This window comes from Triplophysa rosa, linkage group LG6 (assembly GCF_024868665.1).
Source record: "Triplophysa rosa linkage group LG6, Trosa_1v2, whole genome shotgun sequence".
In the NCBI taxonomy this organism is placed as follows: domain Eukaryota; kingdom Metazoa; phylum Chordata; class Actinopteri; order Cypriniformes; family Nemacheilidae; genus Triplophysa; species Triplophysa rosa.
The window spans coordinates 3,994,787-4,013,595 of record NC_079895.1 but is presented as its reverse complement, the minus strand read 5'-3'; the positions used below and the strand labels follow the sequence as shown (position 1 = coordinate 4,013,595).

The 18,809-nt window shown below is 38.3% G+C and overlaps 2 protein-coding genes across 7 annotated transcripts in view; one reads left to right on the top strand and one right to left on the bottom strand.

The window, feature by feature from the left end:
• Positions 1–18,809, bottom strand: part of dnajc10 (DnaJ (Hsp40) homolog, subfamily C, member 10) — a 255,365-nt gene that overhangs the window by 200,187 nt on the left and 36,369 nt on the right. The window lies entirely within an intron of this gene.
• nckap1 (NCK-associated protein 1) overlaps positions 1–18,809 on the top strand; it is a 33,581-nt gene that overhangs the window by 3,643 nt on the left and 11,129 nt on the right. For 2 of the 6 annotated variants that reach the window (XM_057336646.1, XM_057336643.1), the window contains 16 exons: positions 1,990–2,100; positions 6,776–6,868; positions 7,099–7,155; positions 7,246–7,388; positions 7,523–7,613; positions 7,706–7,843; positions 8,162–8,210; positions 8,917–9,073; positions 9,150–9,206; positions 9,301–9,504; positions 9,628–9,760; positions 10,216–10,297; positions 10,390–10,448; positions 13,981–14,126; positions 15,542–15,674; positions 18,129–18,248. In XM_057336646.1, the coding sequence (XP_057192629.1) occupies positions 1,990–2,100; positions 6,776–6,868; positions 7,099–7,155; positions 7,246–7,388; positions 7,523–7,613; positions 7,706–7,843; positions 8,162–8,210; positions 8,917–9,073; positions 9,150–9,206; positions 9,301–9,504; positions 9,628–9,760; positions 10,216–10,297; positions 10,390–10,448; positions 13,981–14,126; positions 15,542–15,674; positions 18,129–18,248 (1,773 nt within the window). Of the gene's footprint in view, positions 1–1,989; positions 2,101–6,775; positions 6,869–7,098; positions 7,156–7,245; positions 7,389–7,522; positions 7,614–7,705; positions 7,844–8,161; positions 8,211–8,916; positions 9,074–9,149; positions 9,207–9,300; positions 9,505–9,627; positions 9,761–10,215; positions 10,301–10,389; positions 10,449–13,980; positions 14,127–15,541; positions 15,675–18,128; positions 18,249–18,809 lie in introns of all 6 variants that reach the window. The other 4 variants (XM_057336645.1, XM_057336642.1, XM_057336647.1 and 1 more) reach the window with 3 other exon arrangements.

Sequence of the window (18,809 nt, the reverse complement as noted above, 5' to 3'; positions counted from 1 at the left end):
CAGCTTTTCACCTTCCTAAAATCTCAGTCCCCCTCCTTCCCCCCCGCTCTCCCACCAGTTTCATGACCCATGAACTTTCTGTACGCAACTCACAAAAAAGGCCCTTCCCAAACTGTAGCACCAGCAAGACTTTTGTTTCTATTTGTTTTTTTGTTCGGTTTGGAAATTAGCAGGGTGAGTTTAATTTTGATTGTCGTTCAGATCTTGTATAGATGAAGAATTATGAAATATGATGAAATATCTAACTAGGGCTGGGCGATACTTAACGTTTTTTTTACTAACAGGCCGCAAAACTAGTCTTGGGACATGGTCTTTGTGAAATTTGGTGGCCAAATAAGAGAACTTTAAAGCATTCTGACATTTACAGTATTGCCTAAATTTATAGCGCCAAGGAAATCATTAAGTAAATTCTTTAAATGTTTGATATATATTTTGCGCAACCCTAAAAAAAAAAAAACTTCAAAACTTTGCTCACATTTTTGGGGGTATTAAATATTGTTAATGCATGAGGCTTATTTTTTGAGTTTTATTTTCCATCCTTTTTTCTTTTTATTTGTTTGTTTAACTTTTACCATCCTTTTATTTGCAAATTGATTTTTTTATTTGCACAGTACCAGTTCGGCAGCAGTTCTTTGGATGTTAGCAACACGTAAAACAAAGAGAAACAAAACCGACAGTAGTCTCTGGGATTTTAGAGGCATAGTTTAGATTCCATATAGATTTATTTACTTCTCTGCGATTGGCTGTGTAAATCATTATCAGTGGGCATGGGACTTAATTCACTTCTGTAAATTCTTGTCAGCAGGTTATTCAGAGGACGTCTTAGTGCAAAATAAAATTGAATTTTAAGTGCTGGTTTGCATTATATCCAGGACCTACGTGTAACTGCAGTCAACAAGCCATGTGGTGTCTTTTTTTTGGGAACGACCTAAAGAGCTTTTAAAAAACACGTTGTCTTACAGCACCCAGAGCCACTGTGTGTGTGTTGTCGTGCACACTGGAATGTTCTTGAGGTTCAATGCTGTGTTAGCTGCAGATGCATGTAAAGCATCATTTAATGTGTCATGTGACCATACACACTGCCCCGCCTCAGCTGCACATCCACTGACACGATCCGTCATTCTGTAAGACACTCACCTCTTACAGAACAGCCAGCCAATCAGACTCACCGTTCAGCAAACCCATCATCAATCTGTTTCTCTCTCTCTCCAGGACTCTTTGACCATAAACCGCTGTCTGTGCTCCACTAACTGTTCTCCAACTTTTCTCACAGCACATTGTGAAGAGCTTTCCTTGTTGTCTCTCTCATCCCTTGTCTTTTCTTCTTTTTATTTGTCCATCCATTAGGATACAGTTCTAACTCGAAGCTAAATCAAACATTTACTAGAAACTAATAATTTTGATGATGTTATGTTAACAGTTCTTGGGCGTCTGTGTTTCTCACCTATTCCTGCATCACGGTCCAAAGAGCTAGCAGTCTGATTTAAATGTGATGACAATGCTCATTGGTCTATTAAAATAGTTTACACGTGGCCTGAATGAGTCAAATTTTCTGTAAGGGAACTATCATCTGTTATTTTTGACTCTAATGCGCATGTTATTATTTTCAGTTAATATGACAACAAAGCAAATTATTGCTGCGATAATTTAAAAGAAATGTTAGCACAATTTGCATTGGTTAATATTGTATATAAAATAGTTAGGATCAGTTATTTAAGAATCAGAAATCGGAAAAACTAAATTTCTTATGATCTGTAGCTTCCATTTGTATTTCTCTGTCAATCTTTTTTTATGTTCTGGCTTCTTCATGTCTTCCATTGCATTTTCTAACCGTGACGAATCCCTACACTGTTCATCCTCTGATCAGTCATGCGGTTTGATTCTTTGTTTCATAATGTGAAATATCAGGCTGTTTTTTGCACAGTTTCACTGTGGGTCTGTTAAGGCTCTTTCATGTTTAGCAGTGATGTTTATCCCTGTTTGTTCTAGGCATGTGGCGATCCCAAGGCAAAGCCCTCGTACCTGATAGACAAAAACCTGGAGTCAGCTGTTAAATTCATCGTCAGAAAATTCCCAGCAGTCGAGACACGCAACAACAACGTAAGTTTCACATTTCATCCAAGTTATAACGTATTAAGTTAAAAATGAAGTGGATTCTTTTAGAATGCTGTGTTAAAGTCCCTGTGAACAGGAAGTTGCGATCGTTTTTACTTCCATATTTTGACGCATTTCCGAGTGAAATGGAATTTTGAACGTGAAAAATATTGGGCGTGGCTTTTGTCTTTCTCTGCGATTTGATTGGATGTATAAAAACAGCCATTGCATTTTGAAATGTAACTGGCAGCAGATTGGCAGTTGAAGGGGAGGAGTTAACTTATGCTCCGCCCAAGCCGTCTAACATACGTCATTTAAGATGGATAGTCCCTACAGGACGGAAGTGCATTTTCAGATTTTATCTGAAGATTTTGAGGGCAAACAAATTTAAAAAAGAAAATGACCTACATTGATTAACTATTTACAATAAATGCTGCAATATTTCATGAAAAAATAGGCATTGTAATTTTTTATTTCACTGGGACTTTAATATTCACGATTATAACATTATTATAATTTTAACCCGTGTTTGATGTATTAAAGCTGCTGTAAGCTTTTTTATTTCGGTTCATATATTCATAAAATATTGCCATTTCACGGAAAGGTTGCGACCCACATTTTCAAATTTATTGCATTTGAAACACCTTTATCCAAAGCTACAAGGTACTTTTGATCACTATGTGTTGATTGGGATGTAAAAATGTCCTTTCTTAATCGGCCAACCAGAAATGATCTGTCTAAAATGATGTCTGTGAATCATTTTGCATATTTGCTAACTATTGGATTTTGAGTGTGCAGATTTTGGACATAATCAAGGAAAATGGCGGAAGTTATCCAAATACAGCCAAAATCGCTTACTGCACCTTAATTAGCTTGTTTGTAAAAATTTCGATGCAAAGTATTGCATGTTTTCTCCCTTCAGGGATGCATTAGTGCATCAGTGAGTTAAGTATTGATCACCATGGTTATCAAGGATATCCCAATTTTTCAGCCCTCAGTAAACAGCGCTTTCTCATCAATGCTGTTTGTCACAAGATGAGATGAAGTCTTTACCAAATCAAGCTTTTTGATGTATTACTACAATAATGTTAGCTCTATAATGGTGGCTAACTGTTTAAAAGCACAATGAAATAATGCAACTCTTCTTTTACAAATCTGGTGCCGTGACCCGGATCACATTAGCTAATTAGCTCTCATTGTTGCTGGGAAAATAAGGTTAGGGCTCTGTAATGGAATTAAAAGAAAGTGCCATCAGAAATGTGATTTTCCTTGATTTAATAGTAGAAGTTCATTGTTAATGTCTTGCAAACTCAGAACTTCATATACTACATGACTGTACATCTTTGCTATCTTTGCAGACATTAAGCGTTGTGTACCCCATATCCTCTATGCTGATTTCAGGTGGAGAAGCAAACTTGAACTGGATTTTGATGACATAATTGTTGATGTAGTAACATAAATGCAGAGATTTTTGTCTTTTGTTTCAGTGGTTTTAGTCTCCTGTCCGATTACCATTATACCACTGCTTTCTGTAATACTTTGTCACCATTGCCACAACCCCCAACATCTCTGCTGCATGTTTACCATGCTGTTCATGAATTACCATGGCGCCCATTCGACCATCACAGTGATTTAAATATCAGTGTCGATGGTCGCCGGGTTTTAGTTTTGAGATCATAATTTCCATCGTAAAAACACAATGTTCCAGGCTAGCATGCAGTCTACTTTTATTTTTTTAAGTCGTAAAACATGAGGTGGTGACCCTCGAGAGGTACTTCCCCATTTCTGTGTGTCTTTCCCGGAACCTGTGGCTACATTTAGGTTTACCACAACACCACAAATAGCTTGCATCCTTAATGTGAAATAGTGTTTTTTAAACAAAGGACATTCATTTATATTCATATAGTTCTTCATTGGTGTTTGTCAGTCATTGGTAAGAAGGCCCTAACATTCCCTGAGGAAATGACATCAGTTCAGCCCATATTACTTAAGGAATGTAGCCGTTTCCTGCTTTTACACCTCTGTTGCCATTACAGTTGCTGTGCACCTTAAATGACCTGTACTGCTGTTAGCAAAGTTTTGTTTTTGTATTAGGGACCCCATTTTCTACCAGCAGGATTATCACTATTCTTGGTGCATGTTTGGCCCTATTCTGTGCATTGAATCACAGTCAATTATTCAGTCTAGGACTTTACTAGATTTGTTACATTACAAATTAACAATTTTTTAACAAATACATTTATCTTTTTCCATATGTGCTAGATATCCATTTCATGTGTCGAGTGTGTGTCCTGTGTTCATTTTTTATTTTGGTTCCTCTGTAATAACCAGCCATCATTGTTGTTGTTTTGAAGTGTTGTATATTTCAGATGTTGCATTGCCTTCGGCTTTGTGTTAAATATGTTTAACTGCTTCCCGCAATGATGTGGAGCTGTGTCATGTTTAACTGTGTTTAAGTTGCCTTTTAGTGTTGTTTTATATTTCTTTTTTTGTTTCTTTGCATTTTTTGCATGCTTTACATGGCTATTTTCTGGATTGTTCTTTTGGTAAGTTTGGACTCCGTTTGGAGTCCCATTTGCTTTATTATTTAGTTCCTGCTCCTATGTATATGTAGTTTAACATTTCAGTTGTACTCACATATATATATGTCAACATGTTAGTAACTTACTTGGACAAAAGGAATCTCAGAGTTGCCCTTTTAAAAATAATTATTTTGGGATAGAATCGTTTGGAAATGTTTTTACTTCTGATTAGGATGTGCTCTGAGCTTCCTTTGAGTCTACAAATGCATGGTTACATGCTTTAGTATATTTATCTATTCTATTCTAAACCAAGTGTGTTATGAGGTTTAGCCTGTTTTACACAGCATCACATAGTATGGCCGAATATATTACTTTAAAAAAGTAGCAGAGATGGAGATGATGGAAACTTGTCAAAATTTGTGAAAATGTCGGAGATGGTCTATGACATGTTTGCTTATTTAAGAACATGTCTGGATCATATTTTTCCTAATGACTATTGGGAATAACAGGAATTACCCAACAATTCAAAAGCAAAACCTGAACGTATAATGGTAATGAGAGTTTGGGTAAAAATGTGCTTAATAGTTTTATAAAAATAAACGTATAATTTTCTATATGCAAAATGTTATTTCTTACATTTTGCTTTAGATTAACCCTCACAGTCAAGACAAGACACATTTGTCAACTTGTCTCCCTCTCTGTTTTTTTAATTCCTGACATCATATGTTCTCTTAGACCTACAGTATTTAAATATGAGACTCCTTCCTGTGGATTTGCATCACTTATTAGGATAGAAGGAGAACATATCCAAAGTAGAAGTTTGCAGGGTGGGGATGAGGGCTTTCTTTTGTGGAAAGTTATGTATTTTTTCTGATGTTGGGCTTAATGGGGATCTGTAGTGCATCATTAACCCTGTTATCGCTAACCTGGTTTACTGGAAAACCCCATAGACACTAAGAGGATTCTGTCACTAACTTGATTCTAGAGCATAATTGCACTACCCTTCACTCTAGTGAAGATTTACAAAGTCCCCAAAATGTAGCTTTAAAACCGTTTAGTAAAGCTGAAGTAGTTTGCAATCATTTCCAGTTTTGAAGAACACTCATGTTCTGTTAATAGTTTCATATAAAGACTTCCCAAGTGCAGCAGTAATGCATTTTTGCTCTAGAATCACACATACCTTAAATACAACCGAAGGGAAAGGTGGTTGCGTGTCAGGACTTGAGGCAGGGTTCATTCACCAGTTTGCCTGTTATGCATCAAGTCAGAGAATCTTGCTCTTTGACAGGGCTCAACAAAAAGTTTTACCAGTTTTTACCAGTACTTGCCATTTGTTTTTACTGGTCCCACTACAGAATTATCAATAACTTGTAATACCATCATATGCATTATGTTCATTAAAGGTCCAAAGTGTCATTTTTTGAAGAATCAGTTGACAGAAATGCAATATAATATACATAACTATGTCTTCAGAGGTGTATAAAGACCTTACATATTGAAGCGTTATGTTTTTATTATCTTAGAATGAGCTATTCTATCTACATACACCGCAGGTCCCCTTACATGGAATTCGCCATGTTGTTTCTACAGTAGCCCTAAATGGACAAACTGCTCTACAGAGCGCGTTTCATAAATACGTTACCTCCTTTGGCAAAGAAGCAAAAACGTGGTGACATATTAGTCCTGTGTCAGCCACCGTAGGGCTTCAAAATGGAGGAATGGAGTGAGCCGTTGGTTACAGTTCCGCTAGATGGCGCTAAATTCCATACACTGGACCTTTAAATGAGTTTTTTTCTGAAATGCTTTATTTCAGTTGTAACAGCAATAAATGCGCTTTTCGAATTACGTAAAGTACTATGAACTTGGCCAATAAACTGGGCCAAGAATATCTGGCCATTAGCTACTGTTTTTGTTGAGCTCTGCTTAAGAACATGTTTGGTTTGTATTTGGTTCCTAAGGATAAGGATGTTGTTTTAACCAGCGTTAATTTGTTTAATTATTAATGAATTAATTGTAGCAACTATAGTCTTTATTTAGTTCCATTAGTCTCAGGCTCAAGCATCTTATGTGAACCCTGCTGATAAGTTTCTTACTCGGACATCACAGTTATGTGACCATGTTTAATACATCTGTTTAATGGTTTCTACTTTTTATTACAGCAACAGCTTGCACAACTACAAAAAGAGAAGTCAGAAATACTGAAGAATTTAGCTCTGTATTACTTCACCTTTGTGGACGTTATGGAATTTAAGGTATGCATGTAGCACCAAATAGTGTGCTTTATTTGTGATGCGAGTGTAAAAAATCATTCATACGTGAATTATTGCATTGATTGGAATGTGAAAATTGAATCAAAGTTTTAACGATTGACTTACAGAGACATGTGTTATGCTCATGTTTCATTAATGCAGCTGCGTGTATATTGACTGAATACTAAATTAAGCGGTCTGTTTGTTTTCTTTCTCTGTTTCTTAAACTCCAGGACCACGTTTGTGAACTGCTGAACACTATTGATGTTTGTCAAGTTTTCTTTGACATTGTAAGTTGAATTTATAGCAAAAATGTATCTGAAATTTTGATGTCTGTTTATTTACATAGCAGGTATATAACAATGTCATTTTGTCCACAGACTGTAAATTTTGACCTCACAAGGAACTATCTGGACCTTGTGGTGACGTACACTACACTGATGATGCTGCTTTCTCGAATCGAGGAGCGCAAAGCGATAATCGGTCTCTATAACTACGCACATGAAATGACACACGGTTCAAGGTAATGCGGATGGGGCGTTTCCACAATCTTGGAAAAGAAACGTGTAACGAAAGGGAATGACATGCGTATTAGCTGCCATGTGTATTTGACCAATGAGAGCTGCGTCATGATTTGTGTGATATTTTTGTGCCCAGCGATCGAGAATACCCCAGGCTTGGACAGATGATCGTGGACTATGAGAACCCCCTGAAGAAGATGATGGAGGAGTTCATCCCTCATGGAAAAGTAAAATCGTCACGCTGCGGTACAGACTGAGTTTACCTGTGTTGCGACATGGTTTCATTAGAATTTTCTCCCCGTTTCTCTGTGTATGACAGGCGCTGTCAGATGCGCTGGTATCCTTGCAGATGGTCTACCCACGCCGCAATCTGTCTGCAGATCAGTGGAGGAACGCTCAGCTGCTCAGTTTGATCAGTGCTCCCAGTACCATGCTCAACCCGGCCCAGTCTGACACGGTCAGGGCTCACTACGCTCCTTTAAGGAGTAGTTCACCTTCAAAATGAAAATTCTGTCATCATTTACACCCCCTCTTGTCATTTCAAACCTGTATGACTCTCTTTCTTCTGCAGAACACAAAAGAAGATCTTTTGAAAAATGTTGGTAACGGAGCAGCACAGCCCCCCATTCACTTCACTTCTGTTGTAACCAATGCAAGTGAATGGGGGGGGCTGTTAACAACATTCTTCAAAATATCTTTTTTTGTGTTCTGCAGCAGAAAGAAAGCCTATAGCTCCGTGGCTTTTGTCAATGTGATGTAATGATCTGTGTTTCAGATGCCCTGTGAATACCTGTCCTTGGATACCATGGAGAAATGGATTGTCTGTGAGTGTGAATCTGTATTTTCTGTATTAAGTTCGGGCAAAAATGAAAATTCTGCCATCATTTACTCACACACGCTTGTCATTTCAAACTTGAATGACTTTCTTTCTTCTGCAGAACATAATGGAAGATATTTCTAAGAATGTTGGTATCTGAACAACAGCGTCACCCATTGACATGCATTGGTTTTTGCGTCAATGCAATGAAGTAAATGGGTACCGTTATTGTTCGGTTACCAATATTCTTCAAAATATCTTCATTGTCTCTGGTCCTATTGTGTGCAATTTAACAATGAAGAATTGTTTTTTTCTCTTACTCTTTCATTGTGTGATTTTTAGGGCTATCAAATGATTAATCGCATCCAGAATAAAAGTTTGTGTTTACATAAGTATGTGTACTGTGCATATGAATTTTGTATTTCTAAACACATTTATTTAGGAAATATTTAGATGTATTTATATGCAAATATTTGATATTTTTCTTAAATATATGTGTATGTGTATGTGTTTATAAAAAAATAAATGATATGCACACAAATGTACACAGACATAAATTATGTAAACCCAAACAGGGAATTTAAGTAAAAGAATTAATTAATCGCGTTTGTGTAATTACAGAATTTCGTGTACATTAATACAAGCATTTTACAAATTTGCATGTTGTGTTTTAGACATCTAGGGGTAAGTAATCATCTCTTTTTGTGTTGTAGTTGGGTTCATCTTGTGTCACGCGGCCCTGACCAGTGACCCCGCGGCTCTCAGTCTGTGGAAGTTGGCTCTTCAGAGCAGCACCTGTCTCTGTCTCTTTAGGGACGAGGTCTTCCATATTCACAAATCTGCTGAGGATCTGTTTGTAAACATTCGCGGGTCAGCAATTTCAACTTTCTTTCTCTGTCATTTTAATACTGTTGTGTCTTACATTCAGTATTTCAATCTGTTACAGCTACAACAAACGTGTCAACGACATTCGTGAATGCAAGGAATCTGCTTTGTCACATGCGTAAGTGGCCTCTTGCCGTTTCAAAGGACAAATGAAAGCAATTCATCGCTCTACTGTGTGTGTTTATTCGTCTTGTTTAAATCAATTCACCCAGGGGCTCCATGCATCGAGAACGTCGCAAGTTCTTGAGATCTGCCCTGAAAGAGCTGGCCACGGTGCTGGCGGACCAGCCCGGCTTACTGGGTCCCAAAGCTCTGTTTGTGTTTATGGCTCTTTCATTCGCCCGTGACGAGATCATTTGGCTGCTTAGGCACGCTGACAACATCCAAAAGAAAAGCACAGACGACTTTATTGACAAGTACGTCTAAATCTATCCCCTTTTTTACGTACTCTGAGTTCATGTAGAGATTTGGTCTCATGGGCTGATTGACTTCCGGGAAAGAAAACGCTACCGATTTTGACTATTTCTTTGTTTTCTCAGGCACGTTGCAGAGCTGATCTTCTACATGGAAGAGTTGAGGGCACATGTGAGGAAGTATGGCCCCGTGATGCAGAGGTATTACGTTCAGTACCTGTCCGGCTTTGACGCCGTGGTGCTCAATGAGCTCGTACAGGTGAGGCTGTAGCTCGACATTTTTTTTTAGAACCACAACAAACCTTGTTATTTGTAGCTCTCTTACGAGACAAGGATCAGTCATGTGCTTTTGGGATGGATGCGACATGAACATTAGTCATATTATGAAACATTCAGTGCGTGTCTCTTCCAATTTGGTTTGTTTCCAAAGTACTTTATATGTACTATAAAAATGTATATCTGATGTCTGCTTCAGCATTAGCTGAACATTGTTAGATTATTATTTTGACACAACTGTTTGATTCACGATTTGGCTCTCTTTCTGAAGAATGATCCTTAAAGAGGTTTTTCAGAAGAGCAGTGTCATAAATGAACCTCACCACTAGATGGAGAGCTAAGACTTCCACTAGGAGCGATACTTTCTTGCTTGTATTTATTTTTAAATGGACTACATTGTTAATGATGTTACAATCATCATGTCTTTCTCTCTCATAGAATCTGTCTGTCTGCCCAGAGGATGAGTCCATTATCATGTCCTCTTTCGTGAACACTATGACCTCTCTGAGTGTCAAACAAGGTGGTGAGAAGCCCTTTTTTTCCTAAGACGTTGTTGTCGACTTCGGTTTAAAACTGTCACTAAATAACTAACTGTGTGTATTTGTGTTACAGTTGAAGATGGTGAGGTGTTTGATTTCCGAGGGATGAGACTGGACTGGTTTAGACTTCAAGTAAGATGATCAGAGCCTTGTCAATGACCGGGTCGATATATTGGGTTTGATTCCTCTGATTCCAAGCGGTCATCATTAACAACCCTTATCTCTCCTGTCCTTTTAACTTTTCCGTTATCAGATACGTACAACTAATGATACAAAACATGCCCGAAAGAGAAGCTGCTAAAAGAAATCTAACTTCTTTTGTTGTATATGATTTCATTTGGAGTATTAGGAACATCTTCCCTATTTCAAGGCTATTCAGAAAAGAACCATAATGTTATTCTTTTAAAGCTGATTGTTCAGTGAGAGCTCACAGCTTCATCTGGGCTTAAATAAATCAGACACATCTCTGTGGAATACAGAGCGTTTTTTACACCAGCAGTGCGTGTGGGTGGATGGAAAAACAGCAGAGATTGAGAGACAATGAGATGTTCATGTGTTTTTGAGAATCTGTGTAAGCGTCTGAGATCTTGAAAGCCCATCTGTCTTTGGGATATTTCAGCATGCACCTCAGTGGATTTATGTGTATGTTTTAACCAGTGTTGGGTTTAACTAGTTACTTAGTAATTAGTTACTGTAATTTAATTACTTTCCCCTTGAAAAAGTAAAGTAAGGGATTACTCAGATTTTTTTCTGTAATTAAATTACAGTTACTTCTGTTGTAATTAAACTAAATACTGTGTAATATATTCAATAGTGGAAATGACATCAAAATTATAAGTCTAACTTTAAAATGTATGCTTTAATGTATCCTCCTCACATTTGTATACTTTGGTCAGTTAATAAGAATAATTTATGTAGTTATTTATTATTTATTTGAATTAATTAAATAACCCATTTCATGTCTATCCTCCTTGAATCAATTCTAATCAAGGTTGATGTAGGATATAGAAAGTAATAAAAAAGAAGTAATGAAATGCTTTTTGGAGAGAGTAATTTGTACAGTAATCTAATTACACTATTGAATATGTAATTAGTAACTAGTAATTAATTACGTTTTCAGAGTAATTTACCCAACACTGGTTTTAACAACAATGTGGGTAGATCTGGGTGTCTTGTTCACATTTTACCCCCAAACCTGAAGAAAAATCAATTATATTGTTTTCTCGCATGACAAACGACCACATTCGGCCCTCGGTACCGCAAGCTAGATTCAGTGACACAGAAATTACACACATGCTAATGTCATAACCATAAACTCATTAAAGATGAGGTAACACTGTCCGTTTATGCCAATCTCAGATTAATCTTGAGTACCTATACAGTAGTATTGCATACTTTGTTTGTCTCTTGGAAGAGTATTTAGTTTGATGAAATTTATAAAAGACAGATGCAGCTGTATGATTATTTCCTGAAAAAGTCGAGCGCCTGGAGGCGTGGAGGGGGACGGCGGAACTACAGCACGAGCACACAATACATCATCGCATTGATTCATTATAAATTCGTGTTGTTTACATTATTCACGTCCATGCCGATGGCCAACAAAACACAAGCTGCGTTTACATGGACACATCAGATTGAATTTAATCAGATTGTGCAATCTGAATGTAGTGTTTAGTGATCTGATTGATGTGATCTGAACGCAAAATAATGTCTAGTACATATCAATGGAGCAAGGTCATTACAGCGATTTACCATGGTAAAAACAGTTAATCCTTCCAAAGCACATGTAAGTAAACGATAAATAAAAGAAATGTTTGGTAGCCTACTACGCATATAAATGAAATTTTATGATTAGATATTTTAGCCTACAGTATGTTTGTACATCTGCAAATGTATCATAAGGAACTCAGAAATTGCGATTAAAAACTCACTTCAGGGAAACAGTTAAGACATTTTAAATGCATAGAAACACTAATATGTTCATTTAGAGATGACAAGCATATGGAAATTTCTACCGCTTTGTCAGATTTATGATTTTTGGTTTCTTTAGCAACAGCTGCTCTGTTCCGTGCGTCATATGCCCTTACATCTGTACGAGCCAGCGTCGTCTTTGCACATGCGCACATCTTCCTACTTCGGTTTTTAATCTGATCAAGTGTTTATATGTCCTATCAAGCGGATTACAAACGGCATAAACCACCCCTTACAATCCGACTGAAATTTCAATCTGCTTGGGCATTTTTAATCAGATTACATTGGTCCATGTAAACGCAGCTACAGACATATGACTTATCGTGTGAGGTTCATGTCGGGCATTTTTCTATAAGTTTCATACGATCTCCAAATCCAGCGTTATGTCCACTGTTTATATAACTTTCCTCACCGAAATGCAGTGAACAAACAAACCTAGTTTAACCTCCATCAGCCGAGTGAAGCGGCATTGATGGGCGTGCCCTTTCTCACGCTGGCTGGTAGACGCGTGGGCGTGCTCTTTCGCTCGTTGGATGACGCGTGGGCGTGCTTTTTTTTAGAATTGTCCAATAAGGTGCTAAGAACCCTTGTTACGAAACGGGAATCCATGTTTGAAAAAACTACGAACCCTGGCGGAGTGAATTGACCACAGGAATACTACGTCATAGATTCAACTCGTTGTTTGATAAGTTGACTATGTTAAGTTTGAGAAGCCAGCACGTTTAACGGTGTTTAGAAGTCAGAATGCATGAAATTTATCATTTTTATTTATCAAGTGAGCTAAATTAGCTTTTTTTCTAGATTTGAGAGCTGTTGGACCAGGGATGCTCACTTCGCTCTTTTATTTTAGCATGCTTTCTTTATGTTCAATGGACCTGTTGTTGAGATAGTACTTGCCAGTATAACAGTTCACTCAGTTCGTGTCTGGTCCTCTTTTGGCCTTTTTGTTTCCAAAGGTGCGGTCCTATTTTTCACCATGGCCGATTAAACTACCAGCAGAAGTCTGCAAATGTGTATCTTAAAATAAGCTCAGTTTTCAGTACTTTTCAGTACTCTACACTGGACTTCAATGCTGTGGGACATGTTTATTGTTGTTCCCCCGACTCCATAACCACAAGATTTGTGAGCTTAGCACCTGCTGTATGTCATGTGGTATCATCCTGGCATGTCGTTCTCTTTGAATTGGCTGCTCTTTTAGATGATGAAAGCCAGCGTAGGGCGTGCGCAATTCTTGTTTTGGTTGTTTTCTCACACTTGTTTTTACGTTCAAGAACTGCAAGAGCTGAACGCACTGGCTGGCACAGCTATTTCACCGGTCGCTCTTAAAAAAAGAAAGGTTTCATGATTTAAACACCAAAGAGAATTTGCGTTGCGTACACCGTTTGTTTGGTGATGAATGCTGCGGAGGAAATTGTGGCGGTTGGACATTGTCTGGTTCAACAGTATCAAGTTAACAAAAATATTTCCCAGAAAGCCTCCTCAGGACTTAATGACATGGTCGAACATCAAACCACAATTTTCTTCGGCCTCTGCCATGGTCCAGTTTCCGATCTGATTCTTTGCTCTTCATTTACTTAAGGGTTTGTGGAAATCGACTTAGCCTTTGAGAATCTATTGTGAAAAGTTGCAAGAATAATTAATAGTTTTATATGATTCCTTAATAACACTAAAGATGTTTTTTCACTTCGTTTAGGCTTACACCAGCGTGTCCAAGGCCTCGCTCGGACTTGCAGATCACAGGGAGCTGGGCAAGATGATGAACACCATCATATTCCACACCAAGATGGTCGACTCTCTGGTAGAGATGCTTGTGGAGACTTCGGATCTGTCCATTTTCTGGTATGACCTAAACAATGTTTCTGACGCTTGCATCACACCCTACTAGGCATGGGACGGTTCCAAGATATATCACGGTATATCGTGCTTTGGAGGTTTTAAGGTGTCTCAATTTCAAAACGGAACCATTTTTTAAAAATCTGTAAGTGAAGATTTTGGTTCCAGAATGAGAACTGTTTTTTTATTGTTGGCTGCAGTTGGTTTGTTTTGATTTAAGCCACTAACTAAACATACATACAGTATATTATAAACATAATAACAGCTAACTAACAATAAAAACATGATAACATAATGAAAAACATGATTTTTGAAAATGAGTTATCTCATTTTGGAACCAAACTCTTCAAGTGGTTCTGTTTTGAAACCGAGGCACCTTCAAAACGTGATACACCACGATATACCTTTAAATCGCCCCATGCCTACACCCTACCCCAAATATATTCGTTATTTACAACATAGTACACAATTTGTTTGGTAGTATTATAATGTTTAATGCATATTGTATAAAATACAGTGTGTGTGTGTGTGTACATCTACATGTAAATATAAATGCACACACATACATGTGTGTATACAGTATATGACAAATATTTACATAAATGTATACAAATTTGAATTGAAATATAATTTATATATAAATATATATAGCTGTTCTACGATTTAATCTCATCCAGAATAAAAGTTTGTTGTGCACTGTGCATATTCATTTTGTATTTATCAACACATACCCATACATTCATATGTTTAAGGAAAGCATAAAAAATAAAAAGTGAATAAATGTTTATATATAATTTAAATGACTTCTATATTAATATATGCATGCAGATATTTCCTAAATATATACAGTACATGTACTGTATCTGCTTATAAATACAAAATAAATATGCACAGTGCACAGACATATATTATGTGAACACAAACTTTTATTAATCGCGATTAATCATTACACCTATTTCTAAAAACATAAACATGTATGTTTGTTTGTATATATATATATATATATATATATATATATACATGCATATGAATACACATGTCACACACACATATACAGTATATTATATAAGCACAAACATTTATTTTGGAATGACAGCCATACTGTTTTTTTCATGCAGCCGGCAAAACATTCAAAACATTTTTTCAGTTTTGTTTTTTTGATATATGATATTAAAATCAGACCACAATGACTGGAGTGAAGCAGCAGGTTTAATGGGATCACAGGAAACGCTGCTTACACTGAGAAAAGAAGCAGCATCTGCTCTCAGAACGCCATAGCAACTGTCTGTTGTGGCTCTTGTTTTTAGATATGACTCTCTCATGCAGGGTGGAGAGCGGACAGGGTTCGAACTGATTAGATATGACTGTACCAGACGCTGAAGTGAACTGACAACTCATTTCCCTCTTTCTGTGTCTGATAGCTTTTACAGCCGCGCCTTCGAAAAGATGTTCCAGCAGTGTCTCGAACTGCCGTCCCAGTCTCGATACTCCATCTCCTTCCCTCTGCTCTGTACCCACTTCATGAGCTGCACTCACGAGCTCTGCCCCGAAGAGGTGAGTCGCGCTGACCCGGAATCTGTCCAACGGGCCTTGAGAGGAACTGAGTAGCCTGGTCGGAGTGCAGCGTTGCTGTCATTTTGCTTCATCACCCCTTTTAGAGATGTTCACTATGTAGAGTACACTTAAATGTTATAAATGTCAAATTTCTATATAAATCGATTGACAGCCAGTTAATTGAATGTGTTCGGATAAGCTTTATGTCTGTTTAGCTTACCTTGTCCCAAAATCCCCATTTTAGTTTCTTTGAAGGGTCTGTGTTTTTGGAAAAACTGCGTTTTATGTCCTCGAGATTGTCCCCCGGTGAATTCGGCCAGTGTTACTTTACTTTTGAGAAGAGAAGTTTGGGAAAGATCCGTTCTGTTCTCTGTTGGGTCCCGCCACGGCTTAGCTGCGACCCATGCCAGGGTTCAGGATGGAGCCGTACTGTGAATCCGGAAAGCTCCATGAGTTAACTAGATCTGGAATGTCCCACCACGCAGCATTGAGCGCTGCAGTCTGTGTATCAGGATGTGTGCGGAAAACCAAATGCTGAAAAGCATGATTTATTAAATCTGTAATTGACCCATACACCGGTGCAGCTACCCAGAATCCCCGGGGGCACGTGGAAGCCCCTCCGCACACACAAGGAGCACAACAGATTCCTGTTCCCCCCCCCCTTGGGCGGCTGGAATATGCCCGGCACATTTACCGAGTGTTTGTTCCTGCCAAACACCGTGCCCTCCAATATCCCATTTAATTTGGTAAAAAAAAACACATTCGTGCCCTTAATCGGTGGACAAACGGCACCAAAAACGAGCGAGCACAATGAGAGGTCTCATGTCATTGCCGAGCCTGAACATTGAGCTGTCTGAGAGCACTTATAGGAATAAAAGAGATTTATTGAGCCATAGAAGGCTTGGGTTTCCCTTATTTAAACATGAAACTCCCTCTCTCAGCATGTTTCTGAAATGGTCTTCCTCTTGTGTCCAGTCCACACAGCTTTGGACAGCTGCAAGCTTTATTTATGTTGGAAAAGCACTAAAAAGTTTCCAAGAATATTTCCATCCTCGCACAGAAAACTTTTAAAGGTCTGAGAGATGTTTCCAACCTGCATCACCTTGCAGAATAATGGGCGTTGTGTGCAAAAGCATCTCATCGGATCGCTTTTTAACCTACAGTGCGAACCATAACCTTGGGTTCAAAACACATCTGCCGCCTTAGCTTTTAAATGACAGCTTGTTCACCTCTTGGGAAGGGGTGGCCGCCTCCATCTTGTTTGGGTTTTGTCAGGAAAGTCAGCGCGGGAGCGGAAGGTTGAGCTCCACACAGGGGCGATGCTTGTTTTGCATTAGAAGTGTAGAGCACTGTTTGCTCTGGGGGGGAGTTTGGGGCAGCGAGACCAGCTGGGCGATAACAAAGAGTCTCACTTAGCCTCACTCAGGACCGATCACAAAGAGTCTCACTTAGCCTCACTCAGGACCGATCACAAACAGCAGTTCAGCCAAATTCACCTGAGCAGTCCTTGCAGACTCGGATGGCATGCCCATAGATCATTCAGGATTGGAACCATCTGATGAATGTTGCACAAAAAATCGCCAGTTGCAGTAGGATTGGCTGTCCAATACCAATGCAATTTTAGGGTGTCAGGGTGGACAGTATTTTGGGCAAGTTGTATGGCAACGGATCTTGTTTAACATAAACATATGATTTGTGACAAAAAAATCCAAATCACTAAATATGTAGATATGAGAAGTGAGGAATAGTTCACCCAAAAATGTTGTCATCGTTTGCTCACCCTCCAGTTGTTACAAACCTGTATACATTTCTTTGTTGTGCTGAACACAAATGAAGATATTTTAACTTAATAAAGTTTGTAACTAAGCCGATTTGGGTCACCATTGACTCCGATAGTAGTATTTGGTTCTACTATGGAAGTCAATGGTGACCCAAAACTGCTTAATTTTTCTAGATTTACCCAACACTAACTGTGTGTGGGCTACTTAAAATGCATCGGATCACGTCATGAACACGAAACCACCGAGACATTTCTCAAATTATCATCTTTTTTGTTCTACAAAATAAGATTTTGAATTGCATGAGGATGAATAAATAATGACAAAATTTGTGTTTTTGTGTGAGTTATCCCTTATATACCAGGGTGAAATGCAGTGTAAAGTACATAATAGCTTGTAGTCAAGTCACCTTTATTTATATAGTGCCTTATACGATGCAGATATGCTTTCTATCAGCGTTACAATAATAAGCAGGAACATAACAAGAAATTATGCAAATTTGAAAGCACAGCAGTACATATGATACAGAAAATCATATTTGCTTAAAATGTCTTAACTGACCTTCAGCACTTTTATAGAAACCTAGAGATGTTTGATATTTCTAAGTATCAACAGACACATTTTTTATTCTAAGGCAAGTCTCCACTAATGACTCTTTGTCTGTTCTTTCCTGCAGAGGCACCACATCGGAGACCGCAGCCTGTCTCTGTGCAACATGTTCCTGGATGAGATGGCCAAGCAGGCCCGCAACCTCATCACAGACATCTGCACCGAGCAGTGCACCCTGAGCGATCAGGTCAGTGACGCACACAAACCTCAAACCTGCCAAGTCACGCAGAGGGAGTTCTGGAATTTTCCGTGTCATATCGGAGACTTTAATAAACGTGACTGGGTTTACAAATTCACCAGGAATGTTCTGTTTGGTTGCAATATGATCAAAATGAAAACAAATTCAATTGAGTCGCTGAACACATTTGGAAGCACTCACAACCACGGTGATTCAAACATGTCCTGTCAGATTTTAATAGAGAACCGACGGCACGCCCACTGTCTAGTGTAACCATCTAGTGTAACAGTACGCTCTGTACTCGGATGTGACGGGTCATTTGGTGGTTGGTGAATAAGACTCGGGTTGGAAAATTGGGCATTAAAGTGCAGCGCATTAAATTGTTTAGTGAATTTGCAGAAAAAGCGCCGGGTTTTACTAAAATTGGATTTGCAACAGCAGCTGAAAAAGAAAATCGGTTCAAAGGCATTTCCCTGCAAGATGACCAAGACAAACTTTTATAGATTCATTTTGTTTGGAATTACATGCTCAGACCAATCACGTGTAAGAACGTGCATTAAAATGATAGTT